Source organism: Gymnodraco acuticeps, unplaced genomic scaffold (assembly GCF_902827175.1).
Source record: "Gymnodraco acuticeps unplaced genomic scaffold, fGymAcu1.1, whole genome shotgun sequence".
Lineage (NCBI taxonomy): Eukaryota > Metazoa > Chordata > Actinopteri > Perciformes > Bathydraconidae > Gymnodraco > Gymnodraco acuticeps.
This window is the reverse complement of record NW_022989748.1, coordinates 4,413,050-4,439,110: the sequence shown is the minus strand read 5'-3', so window position 1 is coordinate 4,439,110 and position 26,061 is coordinate 4,413,050. Positions and strand designations below refer to the sequence as shown.

The 26,061-nt window shown below is 41.1% G+C and overlaps 1 protein-coding gene across 1 annotated transcript in view; it reads left to right on the top strand.

Annotated features, from left to right (window-relative positions):
* The window catches only part of LOC117559918 (glucosidase 2 subunit beta-like), a 53,955-nt gene extending 32,980 nt beyond the window's left edge, over window positions 1-20,975 (top strand). Inside the window, exons 11-15 of the mRNA XM_034236678.1 lie at window positions 2,516-2,585; window positions 3,363-3,452; window positions 8,731-8,802; window positions 16,883-16,982; window positions 18,931-20,975. Of these exons, the coding sequence (XP_034092569.1) occupies window positions 2,516-2,585; window positions 3,363-3,452; window positions 8,731-8,802; window positions 16,883-16,982; window positions 18,931-19,068 (470 nt within the window). The 3' untranslated portion in view covers window positions 19,069-20,975. The remainder of the gene's footprint in view (window positions 1-2,515; window positions 2,586-3,362; window positions 3,453-8,730; window positions 8,803-16,882; window positions 16,983-18,930) is intronic.
* Window positions 20,976-26,061: the final 5,086 nt, after the last annotated feature.

The following is a 26,061-nucleotide window of genomic DNA, read 5'->3' as shown; positions in this document are numbered from 1 at the left end:
ATGTAAATTTTTTGATAAGGGTTCCCCCTTATATCTAATTTGACTTTTTTGATAAGACTTTTCCCCATTGACATACACTGGGACATAGACGTCTGTAAATCAGCAGATATTGTGTTGGCGTGAGCACGATAGGTCCGATGTTAATTGTTGGCTCCACAGGAGAACTGAGGAGGGGCCTGCTGTCCAATGGTCTTTCTCTGTTTCTTATTCAGAGGTTGATCCATAACCCCCCCCCCCCCGACTCATGTGTCTGTGTCAACCACAGGAGGAGTGCATTTTGTGAGCTCCATCAGATTAACCTGTTTCCCTTCTCAAATGCTGTAAGTGTCTTTTGAGCCTGTGTCTCTGGTGATTTCTGAAATGGATTTGTGTCTCCTGAAGTTAACACAGGCTAACCATCCTAACGATGCTCTCCAGCGTGCAGCTCCAGATATGTCGAACTCCTTTGTTTGCAAACGCTTATCCATCACACGTTTGAAAAAGGTTGTTCATCAGGGCTCCCTGAATTTAGTAGGAAGTAGTCAGAGTGCCGTACCTATCGTCTCTGACACTCAGCACCGTCAGAGGGGAGAGTTGTTGATTCGAACACGAGTCGCTTCCTTCCTGCTCTTACAGCGTGTTGCAGGATGACAGAGTTCCCTGAAGGGGACGCAAGGAGTCATGAGGAGAAGTAGGTCAGCTGCTGGCGGTGTTACATCATACAAATTCATAAATAGAGTACACACACACTGCACACTCGTTCTGTTTATTCTGCTGCCTTCACATGGTAAACACTCATCACACATCAGCATAGTAGAGTAGCAGCTGACACACTCTCAGAACAACACCTCTACCCCTCAACACACACGCAGCTACAGCAGCAAACACACAAATACACACTACAGAATAAAGAAAGGAGTTTTGATCAGCTGTGAGGTGCTGACAGGAGGATGCAGACTTTAAGCTAAGCCAACAGGCTGTGTTTGTGGTTTCATATATTACAGTTGGAGTTCATCTCCATTCTAACTCTTAATGTTTTCTTAAAGTATTGTTTTTATTTTTTGGGAAGAAATTAAATGTTGTAACTGTCTTCTTTACATTTTGGCCATAAAACGTGCATTTTCTTACATGTCAGAAAAATGGCCGTCACAGATCCCCGAATGATGTCTTCATGTTTATTTTCTACCACAAGTCCAGAACCAAAATAACATTGAAATAAAATGGTGTAAAAAAAGTAAAGTAGTGAATCTAGAAGTTTGAGGTGCTGAAATGTTTGACAGTTTTTTGGCTAATGTCTCCTGTACAGCAAGGTCAAATAAAATATGCATGTAGTAAGTAAATCACTTCTCTTATCTCCCTACACATGTAGGTTAATACCAGTTATGTGATGGCAGCTGTGCAGATGCTCCTGATGTCCTTCACACAGAGGAAAAGTCTCTGCTCAACACATGAGGCTCCTCCTGCCAGACACTGTTACTCACTCAGAACTAACACCATCAGACACTCCAACATCATCATGCAGGGGGCGAGGTGACCTCTGTCAACTCCCAGCAGCCTCTGCTTTCACAGCACAAACGCCTCGATGTTTATCCCGAGTGTTTGGATTCTGTGAACAGAGTGGTTTCTTTAGGGGCCGATAATTATGCCGCAGGTTATTAATGCACCGTACACCGTTTCTGCAAAGCCTCTGGTCCGAGTTAGCGATGGGTTGATAGTGTAATAAGAGGAGAGGCTTGACGTTGCAGACAGAGACTCCTGTATGTGTCTGAGCTGACGTAGCTGAGAGAATGTGAGGTTGGAGGTTTCTTCTTTTCTCTGAGCTGAGAGGGGTCAGAGTTCAGCCTCTGTGGATTGTGATCTCCTTTTGTCTCCGCTCAGCCTGATGCTTGGGTCTGAGAGGGAATCTGTCTGTGTGATTTTCTGAAGGAGTTCAGGGGTGTACAAATATCCATTACTGCCTCTGGACACAGCACATCTGCAGGAACAAAGTGCAGAGGGGGGGGGGGGTCTTTTTGTGCAGCCACTAACATGCTAATATTTAGACCTCTGTGACAGCTCACACACAAGATACACTTCCAATATCCTCCATTAGACCTCTGCAGCAGGTCTGATCGTATGCATTACCTAAACATTTTATAATATTTCATTTTTAATCTGATGCAAAATGGAATTTAACACATTATTTCATAATTTGACCATTTAGAAAGTCTCTTGGAGGGTGCAGACCTTCTTTAAGGAGAACCGCCCTTTGTAGCTCCGAGCTGATGTTTTCCTCAGAAATGTATAATAGTATAACAGTGTCTCATGCTAGCTGCAGCAGATGTTACGAGCTAAGAGGGGAGGTAATAACATGCTAACAGGGCGGTGCATGTTCACAGTGTTTCCTCTCACCTGTCACGTCACTTAGCAGGAGTTAGCCTGCAGGCGGACATGTTGTCATACGAGGAACCATCCTGTATTCAGAGCTAATGGTTGAGCCACACACAGCAGATGAGACAACATGCTCTGCTAATACCGTGACCTTCTGTGTGTGCAGCTGCAGAGCGGGAGGCGTCCAGTCTGAAGAAGGTGGAGGAGGCGTATGACACCATCAACATGGAGATCAGGTAGGGAGGGATGAGACGCGTGGTTAGCTTCCTGTTGCTAATCCCTGAATGATAATAATGTTCATAAAGCTGCTCAGTAGCCGCTGTGCCCCGAAGGCCTGCATACTGCCCATTACAGTTCAGCTAGCTAAAGGTCAAGATACCACGCCCCCCCCCCCAACCCCAAGGATGAATCCAACAGCTGTGTTTCCTCTCTGTCTTTCATCACTCACCATCTATCCTCTGCATAGCGGCTTTAAAACCAGCAGGAAGCTAACGTCTGTATTGCTCCACTTTACTCCTACTTATCCACAAACATGCACTTTGTGAGAATGCAAACACAACCTGCATTACCTTCCTGACCCGGAATCCCCCCCACCTTATTAACCTGGAGCCAAACAGCCTCCTCTTTAAACATGTGTTAACCCCATTAGCACCTCTGACTTATGAATATGGAAATAAAGGCCTGTGCAGCGCCGCTGTTACCACAAAGGGCTCACTTCCGGTACGTGCCATTACTGGAGATAAGCAGATAATTGGACTGAGGGGACACACGGGGGTTATACAGCAGCTGTCACATGACACACATCTAGAGAAATACTACATTATTTTTCACTGAGGAAGAAGCTTTACTCCAGTTTACGCAGATACCTTTATAATACCTGAAGTTATATCAGACATTTCCATCTGTGTTTCAGTGCCTAGGTTGCAGAAGTAATTGTCTAAATGTTGGCATGGTGTCAGATATTAGCTTAAATATTGTTGCTGTTTTAAATACAGGTGTTTTTTTTTTTCCAGTGATCTTCGGAAGAAGCTGACCATAGACTACGGTCCAGACTGGGAGTTCCTGTTTCTGAACAGCCAGTGTTACCAGCTTAACGTTTACGAGTGAGTACTTCTTTATTCATCTTTATCTCATCAAAACTAACCCTTCGGCCCGTCCACACAGCAGCTTTGAAAAAATCTTGAAAATCTTGGAGGTGGGCGTGTCTGAAAGCTTGGGGATTTTTTGCGAGCCATCATCACAACAACAACAACAACCAATCACATGAATCTCCCACCCCCGATATACAAAGCAAAAAACCCCGGGGATTTTATGCGAGCAATATATATATATATATATATATATATATATATATATAAACTCCCCAAACAGGCGAAAACCTACCAGTTTCACCCACTGTCTCTGCCACCTCCCTCCATGCCTGGTTCCTCCGGTTTGTATCCCAGTTAATAGTTACTGGTTGTAAAGAACCGGGTGATTTGCTACCGTAATTTCTCGTTTGGAATATGAGGAAATGAACTGCGGTATGTCTCTCCCAGTTTACACGCGGTTTGATTGGCTAGCTCTTGTACTGTCAAATGTGCATAAACAGGATTTGATTGGCTGACGCTTCCACCTCAGCTTCAAAAGTTGAACATTGCTCAACTTTTGAATCCTGAAAATCCTGGAAATCCTGGAAATCTTCGCTTTGCTTCCCCACAATGCAGTTCGGCGAAAAGCGAGGCAAAGTGACATCACCCCATTCAAAGTGAATGGGCAGAGAAGCGTTGTGTAGACGGGCCGTTAAGCTGTCAACATGATGACTTCTCTCTAAGAGGACATGTTATGGTCATTTTCAGGTTGATATTAGTATTTGGTGCCTCTACTGGGCATTAATGTTCAAAAAGGTCTTTATTTTGCTCATACTGCACCTCTTTTCGCCATGTCTGTTGTGATTGGTCAACCGCTTAGAGATGTCCCGCCCCTTAGCCAATCGCGTTCAATGTGTTGGAACGCTATCCAATATAAGCGCGAGTGTTCAATCGTGATTTCGCTATGTTCCGGAATTAAACAAAGGAGTCCAATGGAGGTTGTTCAGGCATGGGGGGTGTTTGGGAGTTTCAGAGAAGCATCACAAAGTCTACAGAGGATGTTACTGTGAAAAACTCAATCAAAATCCGTCATAGTGAAGACCCAGCATCTCAGTGTATAATGTGATAGAGATTTAATCACCACAGAGAACTCCTCCTCCTCCTCCTCCTCCTCCTCCTCCTCCTCCTCCTCCTCCTCCTCCTCCTCCTCCGCGTACTGGAGAAGCTGCTCTCCTCAGGAGCGCTGCCACCTGGAGCTCCACAGGCTGTGGGCGGCTGAAGACTGAAGGAAGTTATCTGCAGACACATCTCAGAGAGTTTCCCCGGCCCTCACACAGCAGGGTTTGCTTAGTTTGCCTTTTAGGAGGCAGAATGTTGAAGATGTTAAACCAGATAAAGAGAGGAAAGTCAAGGAAAGCTTAGAGCTACTGCTACGCTAATGCACGTTTAGAGTAAGAATAGAACATTGAACAGCTACTGAATGATCAAAGAAATCACTACTTTGGGTTTATTACTTTTTCTTTCTATAATGAATGTGTGCCTCCCTGTGTGGCATTGAGCAGGAGAGCCACAATTTTCTCAATTACACAATAATCAGACAACATCTTGACCAGACATTTCCACATATTGGACTCTTTAAAAAAATCTACAATCATAAATATGAATTTTTCAACAGACCCTTGGGGTACAGTCGCCCTTTGTTTTTGTACAAATCAGTAACACAATGAAGCCATTCCCATTCAGTGTTCCCTCTTCACCTTTCCATGGAAGCTCTTTCTGTAAGAGGACAGGAGAGGTTTGATCCCCACTTCGCAGGCCACTCCAGCATCGCTCACCAAGTCATTATATTAGGATGTTCTTTTGTTCTGCAGCGCTCCAAGGGAGCCCTGAATCTATTTTTCCCGGCGGGTGTTAGCTATGCTGTAGCGCCTCTTGTCTTCTCTGGGCATCAGCAGGCGTTCCGTTCCCATGGTGCTTTAGGTGCTCTGCCACACAGGCACTCCATTTTAACACTGTAATATCATAACATGAATACCAGGTATTTTGCACAAACATTTAACAAAATGCGCTTAGCTAATTGAATGAGTGTTTTAAGGATTTTGTCCTTGGTAAATGAGCGTCATTTTTCTCAAGAGTTAAAGAAATTATGAAAAGAAGGAACTAGCTTTCTCTGTTCATGCCATTTAACACTGTTCAGTGTTAGCGTAAAGACAAAGCTAACCAGGCTAACCGCTGCAGACAGATGCATGCACGTGCGCGGAGGAAGTGAAATCTTGTTTGTATGTGGGATTAAATATTTGTTTATGCAGAAAGTGTATAAGTGTATCAGAGCAGGTGTCACACTCACGTTATCAGACACTGTTGGTTAACTAAAGAAGGAGCCTTAACAAGCTGCTTTAGGACCTACAGGACAATTTGAGGATGTTCTATATTTGTATTATTATCAGCTGGTTATTTAATGTGTTCTCTTCATACGACCTAGCAGATGTGTCTCAGCCTCAGATAGTTCTTTCTCTTTGTGATAAATCTAATTATCACCTTAGGATAAAGTAGATCCTCCAACACTCTTTCTGTTGGAGCCTCTTTTAACACCTCAGAGGAGGAGAAGTGTAAAATATTATTCTCAGCCAGCGTGCTTCACACTAATGTGGGATCCTTTACATTAAATAGAGATATTATTTATGGCTGTATTAGAATATTTCTCTCATTGTTTTATAATACATATCACTTTGAGATCTTCACATTCAGGCAGCTGAACTCAGTACGTGATTGATGCAGGATTAACTGGAGACTGGTTTTCCCTTCCTTGTTCTATAGGTTTTTTTGCATGTCAATGGTCTGCAAAGGCTAAAATCCCTACGTTCTATTCTATCTTGAAACACCTCCTTTGTTTACTTATGGAACATAGTGACATCACAATGGAACACGTGCGCTTCTATTGGCCAGAACTCAAACACATTGAATGTGTGGCGGGACATTTCTAAATGATTGACCAATAACAACAGAACCAGCCAGTTGACCATCAGAGCAGACCGGGCTCTGGTTTGAGACAGAGGGTGAAAAGAGGGACGCTGCAGGACAACAACAAAAAATCTTCTTTTACCGTATCAAATTTTAATAACATAAAAAAACTCGTAATCTAAGTAGATAAATATAAATGTGGTATTTAAATACTTTGCAAGCATATTTTTTATTTATTATTCTTTTTTGTTTAACATGTATTCGTATTACTTTATTTGTTATATGTTCAAATAGTTTTTTATAATGGAACTATTTTCTGCTCCTTTTCTACAAAGTATTCTTCTTACTTTCCTTCATGTATGTGTGGAGGAGAAATCGTCAGTAATAATGTTTGGTCTGCTTTTCGCCTCACTGCTCTCTGATGCTCTGAATCGAAATTGGCTTCCAGTTTTCGGTTTTGTTTCCAATACAAATTGATTCTTTGGAGAGGCTGCATTATTCTCTTCTTGGGTAATTTATGAGCACCCCCCGTCCCTCTTTATGTTGTTTCACAGAGGTAATAAGAAATATTTATATACATCTCATACTCTGCATACAGCATCTCCAGGCTGAAGTATGATAATCGGTCCGAAACTTCAATCAGACTCAGTGAGAGCTGTTTACTGTGCTTCTCCATGTGGAAAATGAAGGTGGACTGGAGAGTGGCCCACTTTAAATATGTTTTCTTTAAACTGGGTGAACTGGAATATCAGTATAAGTATAATACTGACCACCCCTTAAACTGAGACAAAGATAATGTAACTTGACTCTGCTAAAGTCAAACTCATCATGGCTGCAGTTTATACTCTTACTGTCGGAGAACTGTATATACCTTGTATATATAAAGCACAGTCCCTGAGGCTCTTGGAGGCTAACATAAGAATAAACCTCTGTTATACTTATTAAAGTACAGTTATAGCAAAACTGTGGTTGCAGAATGTGAGTGCTTTATAACAGCTGGATCCACACTTGAAGTTCCTTTTGTAGATCTGGTTCAAATCTCAGTTTAGTTGTTCTGGCCTCTTTCTTTATTGTCACTTTGAAAAGACAAAGTGTTGCGTTCAGGAGCGGATGGGAGGATCCCAGCTGTCAACCGTCTGATCACAGCCTTCTGAGTTATTATAAAGTTTGATTGATGACCTATGCATGGTCCGCCCTCCCGGCACGTCATCATCTGTCACATATTTATATAATGAAACATATCCAGGGCTGTGATTCATGCAAGCCCACTCTCTGCTGAACTCTTTATCCTCCGTCTGTCTTTGTTCCTCTGGATGTTCCTAAGCTCTAAATCGCCTGGTGTGGGGTGGTGTGTGTTGTGTGTGTGTGTGTGTGTGTGTGGGTGTGGTGTTGTGTGTGGTGTGTGTGTGTGTGTGTGTGTGTGTGTGTGTGTGTGTGTGTGTGTGTGTGTGTGTGTGTGTGTGTGTGTGTGTGTGTGTGTGTGTGTGTGTGTGTGTGTGTGTGTGTGTGTGTGTGTGTGTGTGTGTGTGTGTGTGTGTGTGTGTGTGTGTGTGTGTGTGTGTGTGTGTGTGTGTGTGTGTGTGTGTGTGTGTGTGTGTGTGTGTGTGTGTGTGTGTGTGTGAAAAGACGGACATCTGATCAGCTTCTGTCACATGTTGACGTATATAATCTGTCCTCACAGTTTTTAACCCAGAGACTCACTTCATGTGCTACCGAGGTCACATGACCCTCACTTATACATATAGATGCTTTCTTTAGTGTGTGAAAGAAAGCACACTTGGCCATCAGCCAATGTTTCTGGATTCAGAAATGTGTTGCTGAATTTATTTTACACACTTTTTATTTTTTAGTATGGGTTTACCCAAGACTTCATTGAGCTTTCAGAGGTCATTCTTTTACATGTTACCGTTGTTGTTTAAAAGTAAAGTACGTGACATTTCCACATTCAAATGTGCTGGACCTCAATATTAAGTTGAGCTATTTCAAATATAAACGCTGCATATCTTTTGTACCAAAGAGGATTGTGACATTCCTTTACGACATCTGACCAAAAGTGATCTGAATTCTGAGAAAAACATTGGGGATATATAAAGAATATTGCGTGGAGCAGCTTTAATATAAATAGCATTACACTTCAATGATGTAATTTGATGAAGATATATACAGTGTGTGACGTTTGAAGACACTATGTGATGTTTCCTCAAACATCTTTTCATTTCTGTGCAGCTTCTGTCTAAAACCGTCCAACAGTTTGCTGATGTTTATCGTCAACGCCTGGTTTAAAGAGCCTGAAGCAGCATGAACAGTAAAGCACCCTGTATTAAAGCTCATGTGCTCCTCTCCTCTGCAGGTACACCTACAATCTGTGCCCGTTCAATCAGGTCACTCAGAAGAGCACCGCGGGGTCCGAGGTCTCGTTAGGGTGAGTACCAGCAGCTCACCCCCACACACAGCAGAGGGAGGTCTTTTCTAAACAGCTCCAGGAACCCAACACACTTCCCTGCAATCATTTTCTTCTTGATATTAATCAGATAACTTCACTTGCAGCGCTGGAGAACTCTGACAGCTCTTGAATCATCGTTACAGCGCTCGTATGAAGAGTATTAATTCAATCTGCTTCATGTGACCCTTAATCAATCGCTAACAAATCTTCGTTAGCGTTTTAATAGCTTCTGATCAATAACAGTTTCATGTATGGCTTATTTTATATATTCTACCTGCTGAGTGAAACAGCAGATTTCACTCAGCCTTCCATTTGTTCTGTTGTCACATCTTTCGTCGTGTTTCTGTCAGACAGGTCCAGATAAACATGAAGCTTATTATACATTTTCGTTTTTTTAGCTTTTTATTTGAGGTGATAATTAGGGGATGTCGCCTTTATTTTAGGTAGCAATTACAGAAACCATTCCCATTGAGACCTTTCAGGACCAATGTCTTTATGATTGGCTGCAGAGCGGGCACAGAGGCTATCAACAGACAAATAAAGGCATAAAGACGACAGAAGAAGTGTCAAAACACTCTTGTGAGACGTGAAGCCATTAGGCCTGACTCGTCTCCTGCTGGCAGCTGAAGTGACACGTTAAAGATCATTCATCAGCAATTATCTCCTCCTGCTCTCAGATTGTGAATTAATTGGAGTGTAAATTTGTTTTTGCGTCGCCACCTCCCACACCACCCACTCACTGGAGGAGCGGGAGGAGCATGTTTTTAGCGCAGAAAGAGGAAAACAGCATGCTAGCTTTGAGTCATGTGACCCCACGCTTTGCTGCCTGTCACTCACCGTGTATGGCAAGACGTGAGGACCAAACAGAACCAGCGACCCCATCTGAGAGCTGGTCACTCTGTCTGCAACTAAAAACAGCATTTTAATCTTTACTCTTAGTCTCATGAGGAACCCATTCTTATTTGTAAGCTTCTCCGGTTTAGCACTAGTACCAATGTACCAATTTGAAATTCACAGCAACACTGCACAGATGGTTTTAGAGCATTTATCCTCTGTTATTGACTGACAGGATGACATATGACAATGGCACAAAATCTCACATGACGACATTTTTTATAACTCAGTAGTGTCTTGGCTATGATGAGCTACAAAAAGCACCACCACATATCTGCCAGTCAGACTGCATATTAGAGCTGATGTGGACAGTTTATAATAACTGCAAGAGCAACACTGGCAAGTTAACCTTGAGACCCAACTCAATTAACCTGTCAGTGTGCTATTTAGCTAGCAAAGTTTAGCTATTCAGGCTAGCGAACGTTAGCTATTTAGTAGTTCCTGGTCTGAAAAACTGTAACTACTTCATAACAGTTCATTCAAACGCTTAAACACCGTTTATTTGGCAAGTAAAGGATGCTATAGCTGGTGACAATATGCAAAGTAATAGCAATAAGGCTTTAACTCAAAGTACCAAGACATGATACGGCAATGTGGAAGCACCCTAGAGCCGGAAGAGAATAAAATGTGTACGCTTTCCTCGTGAAGTGTGAGAGACACGACTGAACACAACAGAAAATATTGTCGGTGTGCTCAGAGATGATTTAATGTAAAATGAATCACATGCAGACACCTCGTTGGTATGTTGTGGGTGTAGCAAGCGGCGCGGCACTGTGTCTGTGGAGGTATATATGGAGGGGACTAAAGTTCATTTTTTATCCTGACAGACCATCAGTCAGCGGGATGCATCCGTCCTCCTGATATCAATCTGCATGGAGGGGGGTGGGGGGGGGGGGGGGGATTTAAACAGCAGCATTTATCACACCTGCTCCTCGTGCTAAAGGACAGCATGTGAGGAGAGGAGCAGAAACATTCTTAATACTGGCTCGTAGTGTGTTGGTGCAGTGTTAATGTTGCTGAATTTTGATTACAATGTCAGTTTGTTAAGTGTGTCAAGGCTCATAAAAGTTCAAATTGTTCCCTCAGCGTTTCCTGCATGCGTGGTTCTGCAGCATTAAGTTTCCGAATGCTCATATAGAACAATACATCCCTTCCTATTGTGGCCACACACACAGCCATAAAGATTTCATAAGGCCCAGCAGTCACACTGTATGCTCCCAATTATGTGTAAATGTAGATATTATACGCCTCACATTCACCTCCTGATTCCAGCGTCTCCGTTTCCCATTTAGCTCTCTGCTCGCGCCGCTTCCTGAAATGGCCCCTGCAACAATAGCACGCGCTGCCGTAATGATAATGGAGTGGAGGAAAACGCTTGCATAGCGACAAACACTGTGGCACCATGACAGCGTCGTCCATCTTCATAATGTCCTCCACACGCAGAGCTGCACAAACACACATGTAAATCAGTTCCTGTGCTTATGTTCATATATAACACACTGAGGCAGAAACAGATGCATTGATTTCTCTTTGTCACGTGCATTTCCAACGTGTTTTTGAGCTTATGGTAAATAAGAAGCTTGTAGAGTGCGTTGGCAGTAACTTTTGCCAGGCAGGCTGTTTTCAGTTTGGTTTCTTGGTTATTGTTTTGGTTTGTCAGCGCGGCAGCAGAGCAACCGTATTTTCATGACATTTGGTGTACTCTGACCTTACACTGTAAATATAATGAATGACTGAACTATCCACTGCTGTTGTAAATCATTTTTAGCTATAAATGATATCAAACCCATACAGTACAAATATATATTATTATTATTAAGTATTTAAGTTGTTGGTTAAAGAAGTAAAAGGCAGTGGTTTTGGCTCTAATAAACATAAAATATATATGTATTATATTTGGAAATTATTTTTCTCTTCAAAAACTGGCGCTGACAATAATTAATTAATTAATTAATATTCGTATTATGATTTTTTGTTTCTCTCTTTTAAAAAGCCCCCCCCCCCCCCCCCCAAATGTGAAACCATAACATAATGTCCTTTAATGGTTATTTATTGCATTTCCTACACTGGCTTGACAAATTAGAAAGACGACATCCCATATTAGTTTAACCTCACTGCCTGCTGTTTACAGTGCTCACATTCATATTTCCCATGCTCTGCTGCTGGTGAGAGGTTATTACTGCTGAGGGCTTTTTGGTTGTTAGCAGGAAATGGCCTGAGTGCTAAGCTAATTACTGCCTGTTGACAGACCGTGTACGCCCTGGGTTAGGGTGTTGGTAAAATAAAATGTATCTTAGTTAAATATTGTTTAGAAGATGTGTTAGGCTTCAGTGTAAAACATGCTTTGTGGTGCACACAAATTATTTCCCTTGAAATTGAATCACTGAAAGTCGGGGTGAAGAAAAGTCCTTAAAATGAGTCATATTAACAGAAATGAAATCTTCCGAGTGTCAGCTCTAAGAGGCTTTTGAGGAATATTTTAACATTTTGGGAAACATGCTGATACAGTGAGGAGAGCGAGGTAAAGGTCAGGAGGTTTATCTGAGATGAGATTAGCATATCGTCTGGAAGTCACTGCTCCTAGTGCTTACACACACTGACATTTTTGAAAACAAGATGAAATAAATAAGTGAGCCATGGTGATTTAAAAAGGCCCTATCCTGCTTTTTGTGGTTTTCCCTTCCCTGTTATATTTGTGCATGTAAATGGTCTGCAAAGGCTACAATCCTAAAGTTCCCTCAAGAAGGCGTTTTTCTCCCACACACTACTTGTGGGAGAGAAAGTAGTGCGTGAGTCTGAGGAGGTGAAGGTGAGTCTAATAGCTTTTATTTTTGGGACCCCGGGGAAATCAGGCAGCCACGAGCTTGGGATCAGGGGTCCACATGTGTCTCCTCGTAAAGTTCAAGGAGCTCGACCTCCTGCTGTGCAGGGTCAAACTGTTTGTCGTTGTCCTGCCCCCACAGAGAGGAGGAGGAGGAGGAGGAGGAGGAGGAGGAGGAGGAGGAGGAGGAGGAGGAGGAGGAGGAGGAAGAGGAGGAGGAGGAGGAGGAGGAGGAGGAAGGAGGAGGAGGAGGAGGAGGAGGAGGAGGAGGAGGAGGAGGAGGAGGAGGAGGAGGAGGGAGGAGGAGGAGGAGGAGGAGGAGGAGGAGGAGGAGGAGGAGGAGGAGGATCATGGGGTAAAAGTGGCATAATAATTCCTGCAGACAACAAGATTAATGAGTCAGACTAAAAGAGGGAGAGGAGAGGAAGGAGGAGGAGGAAGGGAAAGAGGAAGTTTTGAGTGTTTTGAGTTCCTCCACAGCTTCATTTTGTCAGTATTCAAAACACATCTCCATGTAACTGCTTCATTCATCAGAGCTAGCCTCGCAACATAACACTTGGCAACCTGCAATTTACACTGTAGCTATTATTTACGAGACATTTTTATTTTGTATTGTATATAAGCAGTGTTGGCCCCAGTCGTTTTCCCAGAATGCACTGGTGCAGTGATGGCTGCAGGCTGTCACACACACTCTTTTCTGTGCTCTTATGGAAACATGTTCATTTGATCAATAACAGACCATTCCTCATGAGAGACAGCATAACGAGAGTAAGAGCTTCTGTTGGTTCCCCTCCCTCCCTCCCTCCTCCTTCTGAGGATTAATCACTGTTTCATGTTTAGATAGAAGAAAAGTGCTGTGGCTAATTATCTCGATGGGAGGCCATTTTTTATTTCCCATCAGTCGCAGATGGTTCTGTGAGATTAATACTGTAACATGAGCAGATTACAAATGAGACACTGCAGCAACTTCTCACAAATACTCCTTCAAAATACTTTCAAGGTATATGCTGCATGTTCACTACACTGTGTGTGTGATAGACAGGCATGTTGGAGTATAATATATATATTTACATGTTTATATTTATATAACACCCTCACTACAGGGGGTAGCCATTAGAGAGTAAGGGGAGGGGCTTTATCTTTTATATTTAACTGAAGGCAGGGTGGCGATAATGACTCTAGTAAGTGTGTTAAAGTGTGTGGTTGTGTGTGTGTGTGGGGGGGGTCTGACACTGTGAACCCCTGATGGCCTTTCTGCCGGGTTGCTGTGGTAACGTGTGGTTGTTAATGAGGCAGTGAGCTGTTAGCTGAATACAGATGTGTGGCAGTGAAATATGGAGTGTTCACTTGCAGTTTGATTTAGCGCCTTGTGAAATGGCCTCACTGTCGTCATTGATTCACACTAATAATGTCCATGTGTTTTAAAATCTGAAAGAATATATAGAAAATATATATATATACGAAAACAATATTTGATTCAATAAATTCAATTCAATAAAATGCATCCCTTAACATTTAATATTCAGGGAAACCTATAATAATAACAATATACATAAGAATAATAATAATAATAATAATAAATACATTATATTTTATTACTTATTCAAGGACAAAAATATTTGAAAAATATTATAAGATGAATATATTATCTGTCAACATTGAATCTTTAGGGAAAACTATATACAAATACTACAAATAAAGTAAATAATACAATAGAACTGAAATAAAAAGAACAAACTAATAAATGCAACGTTTGGCTTTATAAATCTTTGACAGATGCTTTTCTTCCATAAAGTGTTGAACTTGAGTGTAGACAGTAGAAAGGTTTCTTTTGGTATTGAGTACACATGTATGCAAACAGTCTTCAATTCAGGCAGCTTCCTCCATGATAATAGCTTCTGAGAGGTTGATTTGTGGCTATATACGAGGAGGGGGGTGAAATGATCCGTGGATAGTGGGGATTTATAACTCAGATTAATGCTGCGATTGAGTTGAAAACAGAATCACTGGCATCGCTTTAAAGAAATAAAAGGGGCTTAAATCAGCTGCAGCCTTCATCAAGAGAAGCTAATCTGCTTTCTAATGCTAATTCATCACAATAAGCATCAGATTATAGAAATTAGTTCAACAATACAAGATATTGTATATGAGCAATATCATCATAACACCCCAAAAAAGTATTTTATGTGTTCAAAATATAGCATGACTCTTTGTTTAGTCTGCAGCTAATTTAATCACAACTCTATTTCTGTGTCAATAGAAAAAGTAATTCAGAAAATAGATTGGCTCTGTAATGTGTGCAGTCACTATCTCACCCACAATGCAATGCAAATGCAGGTCTATCTGTGATGGAAGGCCAGACAGATTACATTATGAGCCAGAGATCTGCAGGTTTAAAGCCTTTTAAAAGGAGCATCACTATCATCCATCATCTGCATGTGGTGAGACATGGATAAGATAAGATGCACTTTACCTGCCTCCCAGACCAAACTAATAGAATCTGGGTCAAATGAGAACAGAATCTGTCACCTGGATGTTAGACTAAGAGAATGCATTAAGGCACCTTTGAGAGACAAATGGGGAGATGTTTTTGTGCAAGTAAAATGTAGTTTACTTTTTGTGATTTGACACGAGAGCAACCCGTCCACTATATGTCATATTGACTGTCATGTGACTTGGCAGTAAATGTAGATTCTGAGGTTTTCACTTATCACATCATAATAATTAATGTATACATTTGATCTATAAGGAGCCCAATTACGATGGCCAGTCAAACAAACCTTAACATGATGTGATTAAAGATTGATGACTGGCATCGATGTGTAGTTACATTAAAAGCTATGGACTGGTGGATCGATCTCCAGTGGCAGGCTAACACTTAAACTGGTATTTCCTTGGCTTGTTAGTGTTTTATATTTCAATGCAGCCTCTACATTCACTGCTTTTACTTTTATCATTACTAATGTTTACTTTGATATAGCCTCATAAGCATCATTAGCTGTGAGGAAGTGTTTACCACAGACGTACATGTATTGACTGATCGAGTCTCATTAGTTGCCGTCTCTGTAGAGGCCTGATGCCACTGAGTAAAAGGAAATCGCAGTTGTTGAACTTTTTGTCGTTTGATGTACAATACACGACACAGAAGCTTTTAGGCATGATGATATTCTATTTTCAGCTTTGTGCCGATTCTCAGTTTTCACCGGAAAGTTGGACGGGGCCGTCACTTTGTGCTCGCATCTAAAGTGCAGCTGAGCATCACGTACCTTCGAGCCAAAGAGTTGTAAATAAGGACCTGTGCACAAGTCTGTTGAGGGCTGTATCACATATTTAGTGCAGGAAGGTGATGCACAGGAATCCATCGAGGACCTCTGTCACTAACAGTGCTAACACCCAATCACAGCAGCAAGGAGAAGGAGCACCTCGCTGAAATCAGAGTGGATTTTAAAAAAGGGCAAATAAATGTTGTTGGACACAAATGTATGTGTCCAATTTTTTATTTCTCGTCCCTCCGCCTTTATTTCTAAAGTCACAATATCAGCAGCAATATCAAATATACGACAAAGGGTAATATACTGCTGAGATGTATTTGAATCCCCCTAAAAACATCATATAAGCCTCCTTGACACTGAAAGCAAAGATCTGTAATCTCTCAAGGAAACGTTTGTGCACCCGAGACAGTTCTTAGAACAGTACATTTGATTATTAGCATTTTGCAAAAGCATTTACATAATGTTGGCAAACCATTTGGAGAAGGCTTCAGATCCCGTGCTTGCTCAAAGTGAAAATATTGATTGTATTATTTCTCCTCCGGTGCAGACAGTTGCATGTAGGGCAGGACATCAGTAAAATCTCCAATCGACCACATGCAGAACGATTTTCCCTCAAACAGGATTACACTGTTTTCCTGAATCAGTCGTCAGCGGCAGCACGTCTGAAGAAGAGAGGAAGTTATGTGGAGAAAGCTTGGTCACATGGCATCTGTCAGACCAAACTGTAGATAACTGTAGAGGAGCTGGCAGAATATAGCGTCCGGACACAGCGCTGGCACTCTGCTCTGTCTCTCTGGGAAATGTTTGGTGAGAGCGTAATGAGCTGCAGATCGGCCTCTGTGGATACGGCTTCACTTGCCTTCCCTCGTGTGGTGCTGCACACACATTAACTCTGACTAATTAATAATTCCCCTCCATTGTTGAGCATGGTGCCAGGCTGGACGTGCTGCCAGGTCTTTGTGTTTTTTAATAACCAGACAAACTTTTTCTGTGCTCAACTGCTGATAAAATACTTTGTTTCCACTTCATGAAAATAGAACCTGACCCTGTGTTCTTGCTGTGTGTCTCTCAGGAGGTGGGGGATGTGGGCGGGGACTCCGAAGAACCCGTACAGTCAGATGGTGTATGAGAACGGAGAACCCTGCTGGCAAGGAGGCTCCCGCAGTACTACAGTAAGTGCTGCACACACACTCGGGGATAAACAAAGTAAGAGTGGAACATACACACTGACTGACAGATGGAAACAAAGTCCTTCATCAGAGCTCAATAAATATGTGATGCAGACCTCATTAGGATTTAAACTCATTATGGTTAATATGAGAATATTTTCTACAGGAAACACTGCTGTTACATCGACAATATTTAAAAAACACCCTAAAGTAATGGTTTTGATCGCTTAGCAAAATGCTTGATTGACACGCCTTGAGTTTTCAATGCAATGTTATAAATGCTGCATGTGAACGGACTCTTACCGAACATTACACACTTGTCACAGGAGAACTTGCACTGCCATTTAGAGATGTATTAACAGGCTTGTTGTATGGATCCAGTTTGACCATTATCAGTGACATAGTGGTTGGTGTGTACTTCTCACCCTGTAGCTATGCTTAAGGGAAAACTTAAAGCGGCCTTTTTCAGTTTTGGTGGTGTTCCCTTCCCTGGAGTGTGTTGAATAGGTTTTTGTGAAGGCTAGAGCTAGAATCCAAAAGTTCCCTCCAGAAGGGTTTTCGCCTCTTTTCCACAGAGAGTTTATAACAACTTGGGCCTGGACAAAGAAACCTTACTGGGTATAAATCAATGACAAGTCTTTATGTACACTCCTCCCTTTTCAGATATATGTTGGGTGGACAGAGACAGATCAGCTGTGTGTTTTCCACATGTGGATTTGTTCCCACTCAGCATCCTGGCAGTGAGATGTTGTGTTCAGGGCCCGGTGATGGGAGCTGACATGCCCCTTCTCAGTCCTCATTGGTTTAATGCTGCTCCACTTGAGGCTTCTGTTCTTTATTTCTCCGGTATTGCCTCCTCTTACAGACACTTTTATGAGATCCATTTACATTTTGTGTCAGAATTGTATAAATGTAATCATCTTATTTCCTGTGCCCCCTCTGCACAAATCACAGTCTAATAAATGTCGTTTGCAAATATATGTACTCATGCCATCCAGGGCCCCATTTGAAAAGACTCAAATGAATTCCTTTGATACGACCTCCTCACCGAGAGCAGGCGGCATAAATGAAGTCTCGTCAGAAGTCGGCGCTCATTATATTTGAGAAGCTGAACTCGTCTCTGGGTAGTGCAGCGGTGAGCGCTCTCCTCTCTTTACTCTCCGGCTGTGGGACCGCTGAGGTACTGTTTCACTGAGGGAAGTCGAGGTAATCCAAATTAAAGCAGCATGCTGCAAAGAGTCTGTAGGGAGGGGGAAGTGAACTGCTTCACTTATTAATTAAATTCAAAGTGCTGGGCTATGAGTAGCTACAGATATAAACCAACCAACAGTTTCCAAAATATAGGTCAGATTTTTGTTTGCCAAAAGAAACTTAGACCATGATATAGAGATGGCAAGAAACATGCATCACCATGTCGGTGAACAGTATCCCACTTATTACACGGCTAAACACTCTTACTTCCTGTCTGTCTCCTTCTACTCTTCCCTCCAGTGTTGACTTCCTGTCTGTCTTCTTTTGCTGTTCCCTTTAGTGTTGACTTCCTGTCTGTCTTCTTTTGCTGTTCCCTTTAGTGTTGACTTCCTGTCTGTCTTCTTTTGCTGTTCCCTTTAGTGTTGACTTCCTGTCTGTCTTCTTTTGCTGTTCCCTTTAGTGTTGACTTCCTGTCTGTCTTCTTTTGCTGTTCCCTTTAGTGTTGACTTCCTGTCTGTCTTTTTTTGCTGTTCCCTTTAGTGTTGACTTCCTGTCTGTCTTTGTTTGCTGTTCCCTCCAGTGTTGACTTCCTGTCTGTCTTTGTTTGCTGTTCCCTCCAGTGTTGACTTCCTGTCTGTCTTCTTCTGTTGATTTCTCTGACATTTACGATGATCTGAAACTCAGAGAGCTAGTCTCCATCAGCAGATGAACCCGGCTCCTCTCCTTCACCTCCTCAACGTTCCTCCTCTCTGCTTTCTAGGTCACACTGACATGCGGCACGGAGACAGCGCTGTGCGGGGTGAAGGAGCCTAGCAAATGCCAGTACATCATAGACTTCCAGACTCCTGTGGCCTGTCAGCCGGTGCTGAAGCAGCGGGGCATCCACAGTGAACTGTGACCCTAGTTGCATGGATGTAGCCCCCCCCGGCTAGCCCCTGCGGTGACAGTCCAGGGTCCCAAGGGCCCCCGCTGACATCAGTGCTGTCAGAAAATGTATTCTTCCAACAAGCTCGCTGTAGTTAGAATATGATGATCAGGTTTCATTAATTGTTACAGCTTTACATTAGAATAGAGCATTTATTAATTAAAAACAGTAAAATCCTCCTGTGGGTTGACAATTACAAGATTACAATTACATAAATGATGTGAAGCTACATTTATTGCAGGGCCCAATTACATTGCCACCAATAACCATTTTATGTATCCCCGCCCCTTTCCCCACTTCCTGTTCAAAATTAGATGTCTTAGTTCTTCCGGTTTAGCAGCATTGTAAAAAATGAATTTAAGTTGAGATAATTTACAGCTACACTGCGGTGATCGGATGGTTTTACAGCATCAATCCTCTGTCAGTGACTGTCAGATGACATACGAAAATGGCCCCAAATTGTATACAATTTGAATAACTCTGTAGCTATGAGGACAAGTACCAAAGCATATCTGCCGGTCAGACTGCATACTGAAGCTGATGTGGACAGAATGGTAGAAAAAGGTTCACAGTGTTGACATTTATAGAAACAAGATAACTTTTTAGCGAGCGTGAACGTTAGGTGTTTTGCTAGAAACCGCTCTATCTATGAGAGAGTAAAAATCCCCTTCTGGATGGATGGATGGATAGATCCATCCATCCATCCATCCATCTATCCAGCTACCTACCTACTTTTAGCTATCTAGCGAGCTTTTGCTAAATTGGTGGCTCTCCTAATTGAAATGGGAATTTTTATTAAACATCCCATGGTTAAACTTACAGTACAGTACGGACCTGTGTCTACCTTTCAGGCAGTGAGAGTAATTATATATACAAACATTGTTGACGTTTTCCTTTTAAGAACCAAACAAAGCTTGCTGTAAATTCTCAATGATATGTTTTTTGCATAACGTAATCACATATTGCTAATCAAAATAGTTAGTGTCTCGCCTGAAAAACGGTTATAACTTAATAACCGTTGATTCAAAAGCTGCTATTAGCAATTAAGCTTTAACCGGAAGTAAGAGTAAGGTGAATAACTGCTGTATCGGTTCAATTCTGTCAAGTTAAAATGGCAGGTTAAATAAAACCAGCAATAATCTTAGGGACATATTCCGACCATCAGGAAAAAAGCAATAAATATCTTCTCATAAAATAAAATTCACTCCCTGCATGGAGATTTATTTTTCTGGGAGATTATACCAAAAGACAGAATTGAGGTGATCCATAATCTGTAGCCTTCACATTACGCAACAAAAATGTTCTTTAATAATGATACAAAAAGCAAAACCCCTGCCTATTGCCACTTTAACTCTAAAAGGAGAAATTGTGTGTGATATAAATATTTGTCCAATTGTCCCATGAAAAATCAAACCAGCAATGAATAGATGCTCTCTTTAGCTTAGCATATAGCCATGCACACGTTCTTTTTCATGATGCACATGAGCGGTTTATTTTAGCATCTAAAAAATGTTTTCACCAAATGTGTATTAATCTGTAGATGAAAGTAGTCTTCAACAAATGCACTATACTAGCAAATGCCAGTTTGTGTTACTAAAAACTGCAGCTGTGACTTAGTAAGCCTCTTTTCAAAATATAACTTCATATTTTCAACTGTTTTTTATAGATTAACATCATCACAAATAATATCTCAGAGAAGTGAAATAGTATTGAGAGAACCGAAACAATTTGTTGGCTTTAGTCTTTGCTTGTTGACACGGGAACAATACAAAAAGAGGTGCACCAGACCTTATCCATTCACAGCACCAATGTAACTGCTGTATTAAATAACTGCTCATCATAAGCACAAATAAAGTACTTCATATTTTGCTATAATCATACTTGATTCTTGTCTTAATTGAACAGATTGCGTAGCAAAGGCTCATTTAGGATCAGACTGCCTCCTATTTATTGTTACTTTATTCCCAGCTGCATCACTGTTAGCCTGCTAGCTCTGCTATAGCCTGAGCTAATTCTCCTGATGGGAAAGTTGCAGCGTGTTTGCGCCTGTAGGCCACCGTAAAAATCCCCTTCAATGAAGGTGTATGAAAGTAAATATTTTTAATCTAATTTGAAATTGAAAAGATATTCAATTTGATATATCAGATTTTTGGCCTCCGAATTGTATTGTATTCAATGACTGATTTTCACTTGTTTTTTTTCAATGTTACAAATTCAGAAAAACAGCTGCTCAAATTAGACTGGCCACATCCATGTATACAATTCAGATTAAACATCTAGGAACCCAAGGAAAAGCAATTGATTTATATAGATCAAGTCAAACCAATAGCCGGCCAAATCCAGCTCGGTTTTTCGCTCCGTCTGTCACGGCTTCCGGTAAAGTTTCCGCGTAGATTTTGCCCCCAAAAAATTGTCAGCGAGCAGGTTCCATGTTTTAAGCTGACCGTGACCGTGTGCAATGATTTGGGTTGATTTGGCTGGATGTTGGTTTGACTTCATTTACAATCGATAGCTTATTTTTGGAACCCCGGTTTTTAATCTAAATTGTGTTGCAACAAAGAAGTCAAATTATTATATATAGCTTTTGATTGTAAGTGGAACATCTAACAACTTGCATGGTTGCAAGTTGTTAGATGCAACACAATGTGTGTGTAAAGGCTCACATTTAAATTAACCAGCTAAACTGACGAGACAAAAAGAGTGTTTCTCTATGGTTATAATCTATGGACCTTGGATAGAAAAAGAAAATCTAGGAGTTAGAGTTTATCAGAAAAGAAAAGCAGTGAGTTGTGGGGAGGATTCAGGAGGGAAACACCCACCTCCTTCCAGCACATTAGCACATGAAGGAGGAGCAGGGATGGAAAGTCTTTTGAGCGTGGGTGTATTTGTGTGTTGACTCCAAATTTCTAAAAGGGCCCAGAGGCTTTAAGTTGCATTAAATCTCCACTTTGTAGAAACTCGTTCAAAGTACCTGTTCTGTGGAGTGGGAGAAAGCGCCTGCCTTACTGGTGACTGCCTGGTTGAATGACGCCCACCAAAACACACACTTTTGTTTTTCAGCTCCCTCCTTTGAAGGGAGGCCAGTCACATCCAGTTACTCCAGTTCAGTCACGATACTGAGCACGCTCATGAACTGTTCGCCCGTGCCTCGCAGCAGACTGTGCGGAGCGCATAAAGCAGACCCTTCACGCGATAGCAAGGGGTAGAGCGAGGGATCGCAGATGTGGTCGCGGACGGATTAAAAAAATTAAACATAAATGGCTCACGAATTATACTTTGGTGGCCGTTAATATACCGCCAAATACACACTCGGCTTGTAGCCTACATCTTTTTTGGCACACAACACCATTTAAATGCATGAGTGAGAATTCAGTACATACAGTATGTATGTATGTCAGGCCTCAGTTGTTATTCTATGTGTACAACGGATTGTAGTTCCTAAATATATTTCAAATAATATACATATGCTTTGATGTTTTGATAAGGCAGGGGGGACCCTTATCAAAACATTTACATAAGGAGGGGACCCTTATCAAACTAAAAAGTTACATTTTAAATATGGGGGGACCCTTATCAAAAAATATACATTTGATATATGGGGGGACCCTTATCAAAAAATATACATTTGATATAAGGGGGGACCCTTATCAAAACATATGTATATTATTCAATGGGTTACTGCCCGCTGTGACTATTGGGTTTTTCCATAATGGGCATGAAGGCAGGAGGGACCCTTATCAAAACATTTACATTTTACATAAGGAGGGACCCTTATCAAAACATTTACATTTTACATAAGGAGGGACCCTTATCAAAACATTTACATTTTACATAAGGAGGGACCCTTATCAAAACATTTACATTTTACATAAGGAGGGACCCTTATCAAAAAAAGTTACATTTTAAATATGGGGGGACCCTTATCAAAAAAGTTACATTTTACATATGGGGGTAGCCTTATCAAAAACATCAAGGCATATTGATTTATATAAATAAATATAAAATGACCCCTTGCTTATGTATATTATTCAATGGGTTACCGCCCGCTGTGAATATTGGGGGATATTAAATATGAAAAGGACCCCTTGTAAATGTAAAACATTTACATTTTACATAAGGAGGGACCCTTATCAAAACATTTTTTTTTAAATGGATCATCTCAAGGTGTTCATGACAACCTATCTTTATACCTTTTGAAGGTATTACGTTTTTAATATTTGATTGTAATTTCATATAGGAGAAGATGAGGGATTTATTCAGATTACAATTTTCCATCAACACTGTGAATGGAATTTTGATATTGTTTTTTACTATTTGCCCAATGTGTTGTATGTCATGTGCTTGCATATGTATATTATTCAATGGGTTACCGCCCGCTGTGAATATTGGGGGATATTACATATTAAAAGGACCCCTTGTAAATGTAAAACATTTACATTTTACATAAGGAGGGACCCTTATCCAAAAAGTTACATTTGTATATAAGGGGGGACCCTTATCAAAACATTTACATTTTACTTAAGGAGGGACCCTTATCCAAAAAGTTACATAAGGGGGGACCCTTATCAATAAAGTATAATTTTACATAAGGGGGACCCTTATCAAAAAAGTTACATTTGTATATAAGGGGGGACCCTTATCAATAAAGTATAATTGTACATAAGGGGGGACCCTTATCAAAAAAGTTACATTTCATAATGACATACGCCTGGTTTCTACACACCATACCATGCCTTATATCGAAATAAAATACCTTGTTTTGCATTTTTTGGACATGCTTTTCGACTTTTTTGTAATTTCTTTTTACATACTATATTAAGACTTTTCTGTCATTTTTAATGACATACAGCTGGTTTCTACAGACCATATAGAAACTGCTTATTTCGACATAAAGTACAATGTTTGTTTTTTGCATTTTTTTGACATGCTATACTGACTTTCTTGTCATTCTACACACCATACAGTGCCTTATTTCAACATAAAATACCATGGGTTTTTTTGTGCATTTTTTCGACAGAAAAAGTTACATTTTATATGAGAGGGGACCCTTATAAAATAAATTACATTTTATAGAAGGGGGGACCCTTTTAAAAAAAGTTAAATGGTATATAACATTATCAAAACAATTACATTTTATATAAGGGTATGTAAGGCTATGTAGTTTTTTCAGAAAATTCGACATACCGAATTTTTGGATAAACATTTCTAGTTGTTACATAAGACTTGTAAACAATGCTTTACTCAGAAAAGAGATTGCGCTGACATAATTTAACCCTCCTATTGTCTTCGTTTTCCCCCCTTACTTTGGTGTTCGCGGTCAAATTTGACCGGTCCTTTCAAACTGTATATATTGTATCAGACTACTGGTATACATGAACAACTGCAGTAAATATACAAAGAATAGACACTGAACCATAGACTGTTCAGTGTCTGAACTGAACATGTATTGCGTGTGCCAGGTGTGATCCATGGGGGGATGGGCACATAAGAGCGGGAAATGTGTCAAATTGTTCTGTGTGTGTGTTTGTGCACACCCCTTGGGCATATAAGCCCCCGCACACATCTAGAGTATATCCCCCCATGTGTTTTATCTGATCCGGATGGTTTGACCGGGAACACCATGGGTGGATTTAGTCCACACACAGTTGACTAAATCAGTGGTTCCCAAACGGTGTGCCGCGGCACACTGGTGTGCCGTGAGGCAAGTCCGGGTGTGCCGTGGGATTTTGTGACAACCATACGTTATTATTGCAATATACAACTACACAACAAATAATTATTTTGTAAATTTACTATATCAGTACTTTGTAGGTTTATAAGTACGTAATCTGCGCGACTTGTGCGTCCACATCTCCACGTGCAGTGCTGCATAAACATGGCTGAATCAGCGATAACTTTCGAGGGGTGGAGGTATGCACATTATTTTGAGTTCGTCCCATAGACTGTAGGTGTAGGTTCGTCCGAAGAATAGACAGGAATGTGACGGTGAGGTGCAAACTGTGTCCAGGCCAGAAGCTGTTATCCACTGCTGTAAACACCACGTCAAACCTCAAAACACACCTGCAAAGAATACATGCTAAGGTGAAGCTACCGCACACGCTATTTGTTGTTTGTTTATATCACGCAGTCTGTTCTTCTTCTCTGTCTTCCGGTTGTTGCCTGTTTTGAATGACAAATACACACTACCGCCGCCTGCAGGTAAGGAAAGTTATTGCCACTCACGCATGCGCAGTTCGTACATGCTCGGGGAGTAAAGTAACGAGTAAAGTAACGAGTTACTTTATGTAGAGTAACGAAGTAGTGTAATATATATTTTTAGTAACGACCCCATCTCTGGAGTTGGCGTTCTCTACTCTGATTTACATGAAGAACAACAGGAGGTCACGGCTCTCTGTTGAACAGGACTTGCGAGTGGCCCTCTCCTCAGCGCCCCGACAGGCACATGTATCTCACTAATTTGTAAGTCGGCAAAAATATTTACAATAGCACATGTTTTAATGCTGATTGCTGACATGTTACATTTATAATGTGTAGTTCAGGACCATGGACAATGCAGCTTCCTTGCATTGACAGTTCTCTGTGCTGAATTTCTTCTGAGTTTCCTTTGCCTCATTTTTAACGTTGTGACCCGTCTGGTTTAAATGAGTGTGTTGCTGCTTTGATGAAGCCTAATTTGATAAAGTTTCAAATTCATTTCTGAAATATTTCATTAATAAATATTTCACGAGTAATATAGTTGTCTTTGTCACATTTTATTTGGCATTAGTAAATAATTATGCACATTTACAGATATTTCACATGATATGAGTGATAACACGTGTTATAAGGGCTATTTTGCACAATAGGTGTGCCTTGAGATTTTTACTTGTCCTTTGGTGTGCCTTGGGCACAACACGTTTGGGAACCACTGGACTAAATCATCCAAAATTCAATGAGAGTGATGATCAGCAATTTGATATGTTCAAA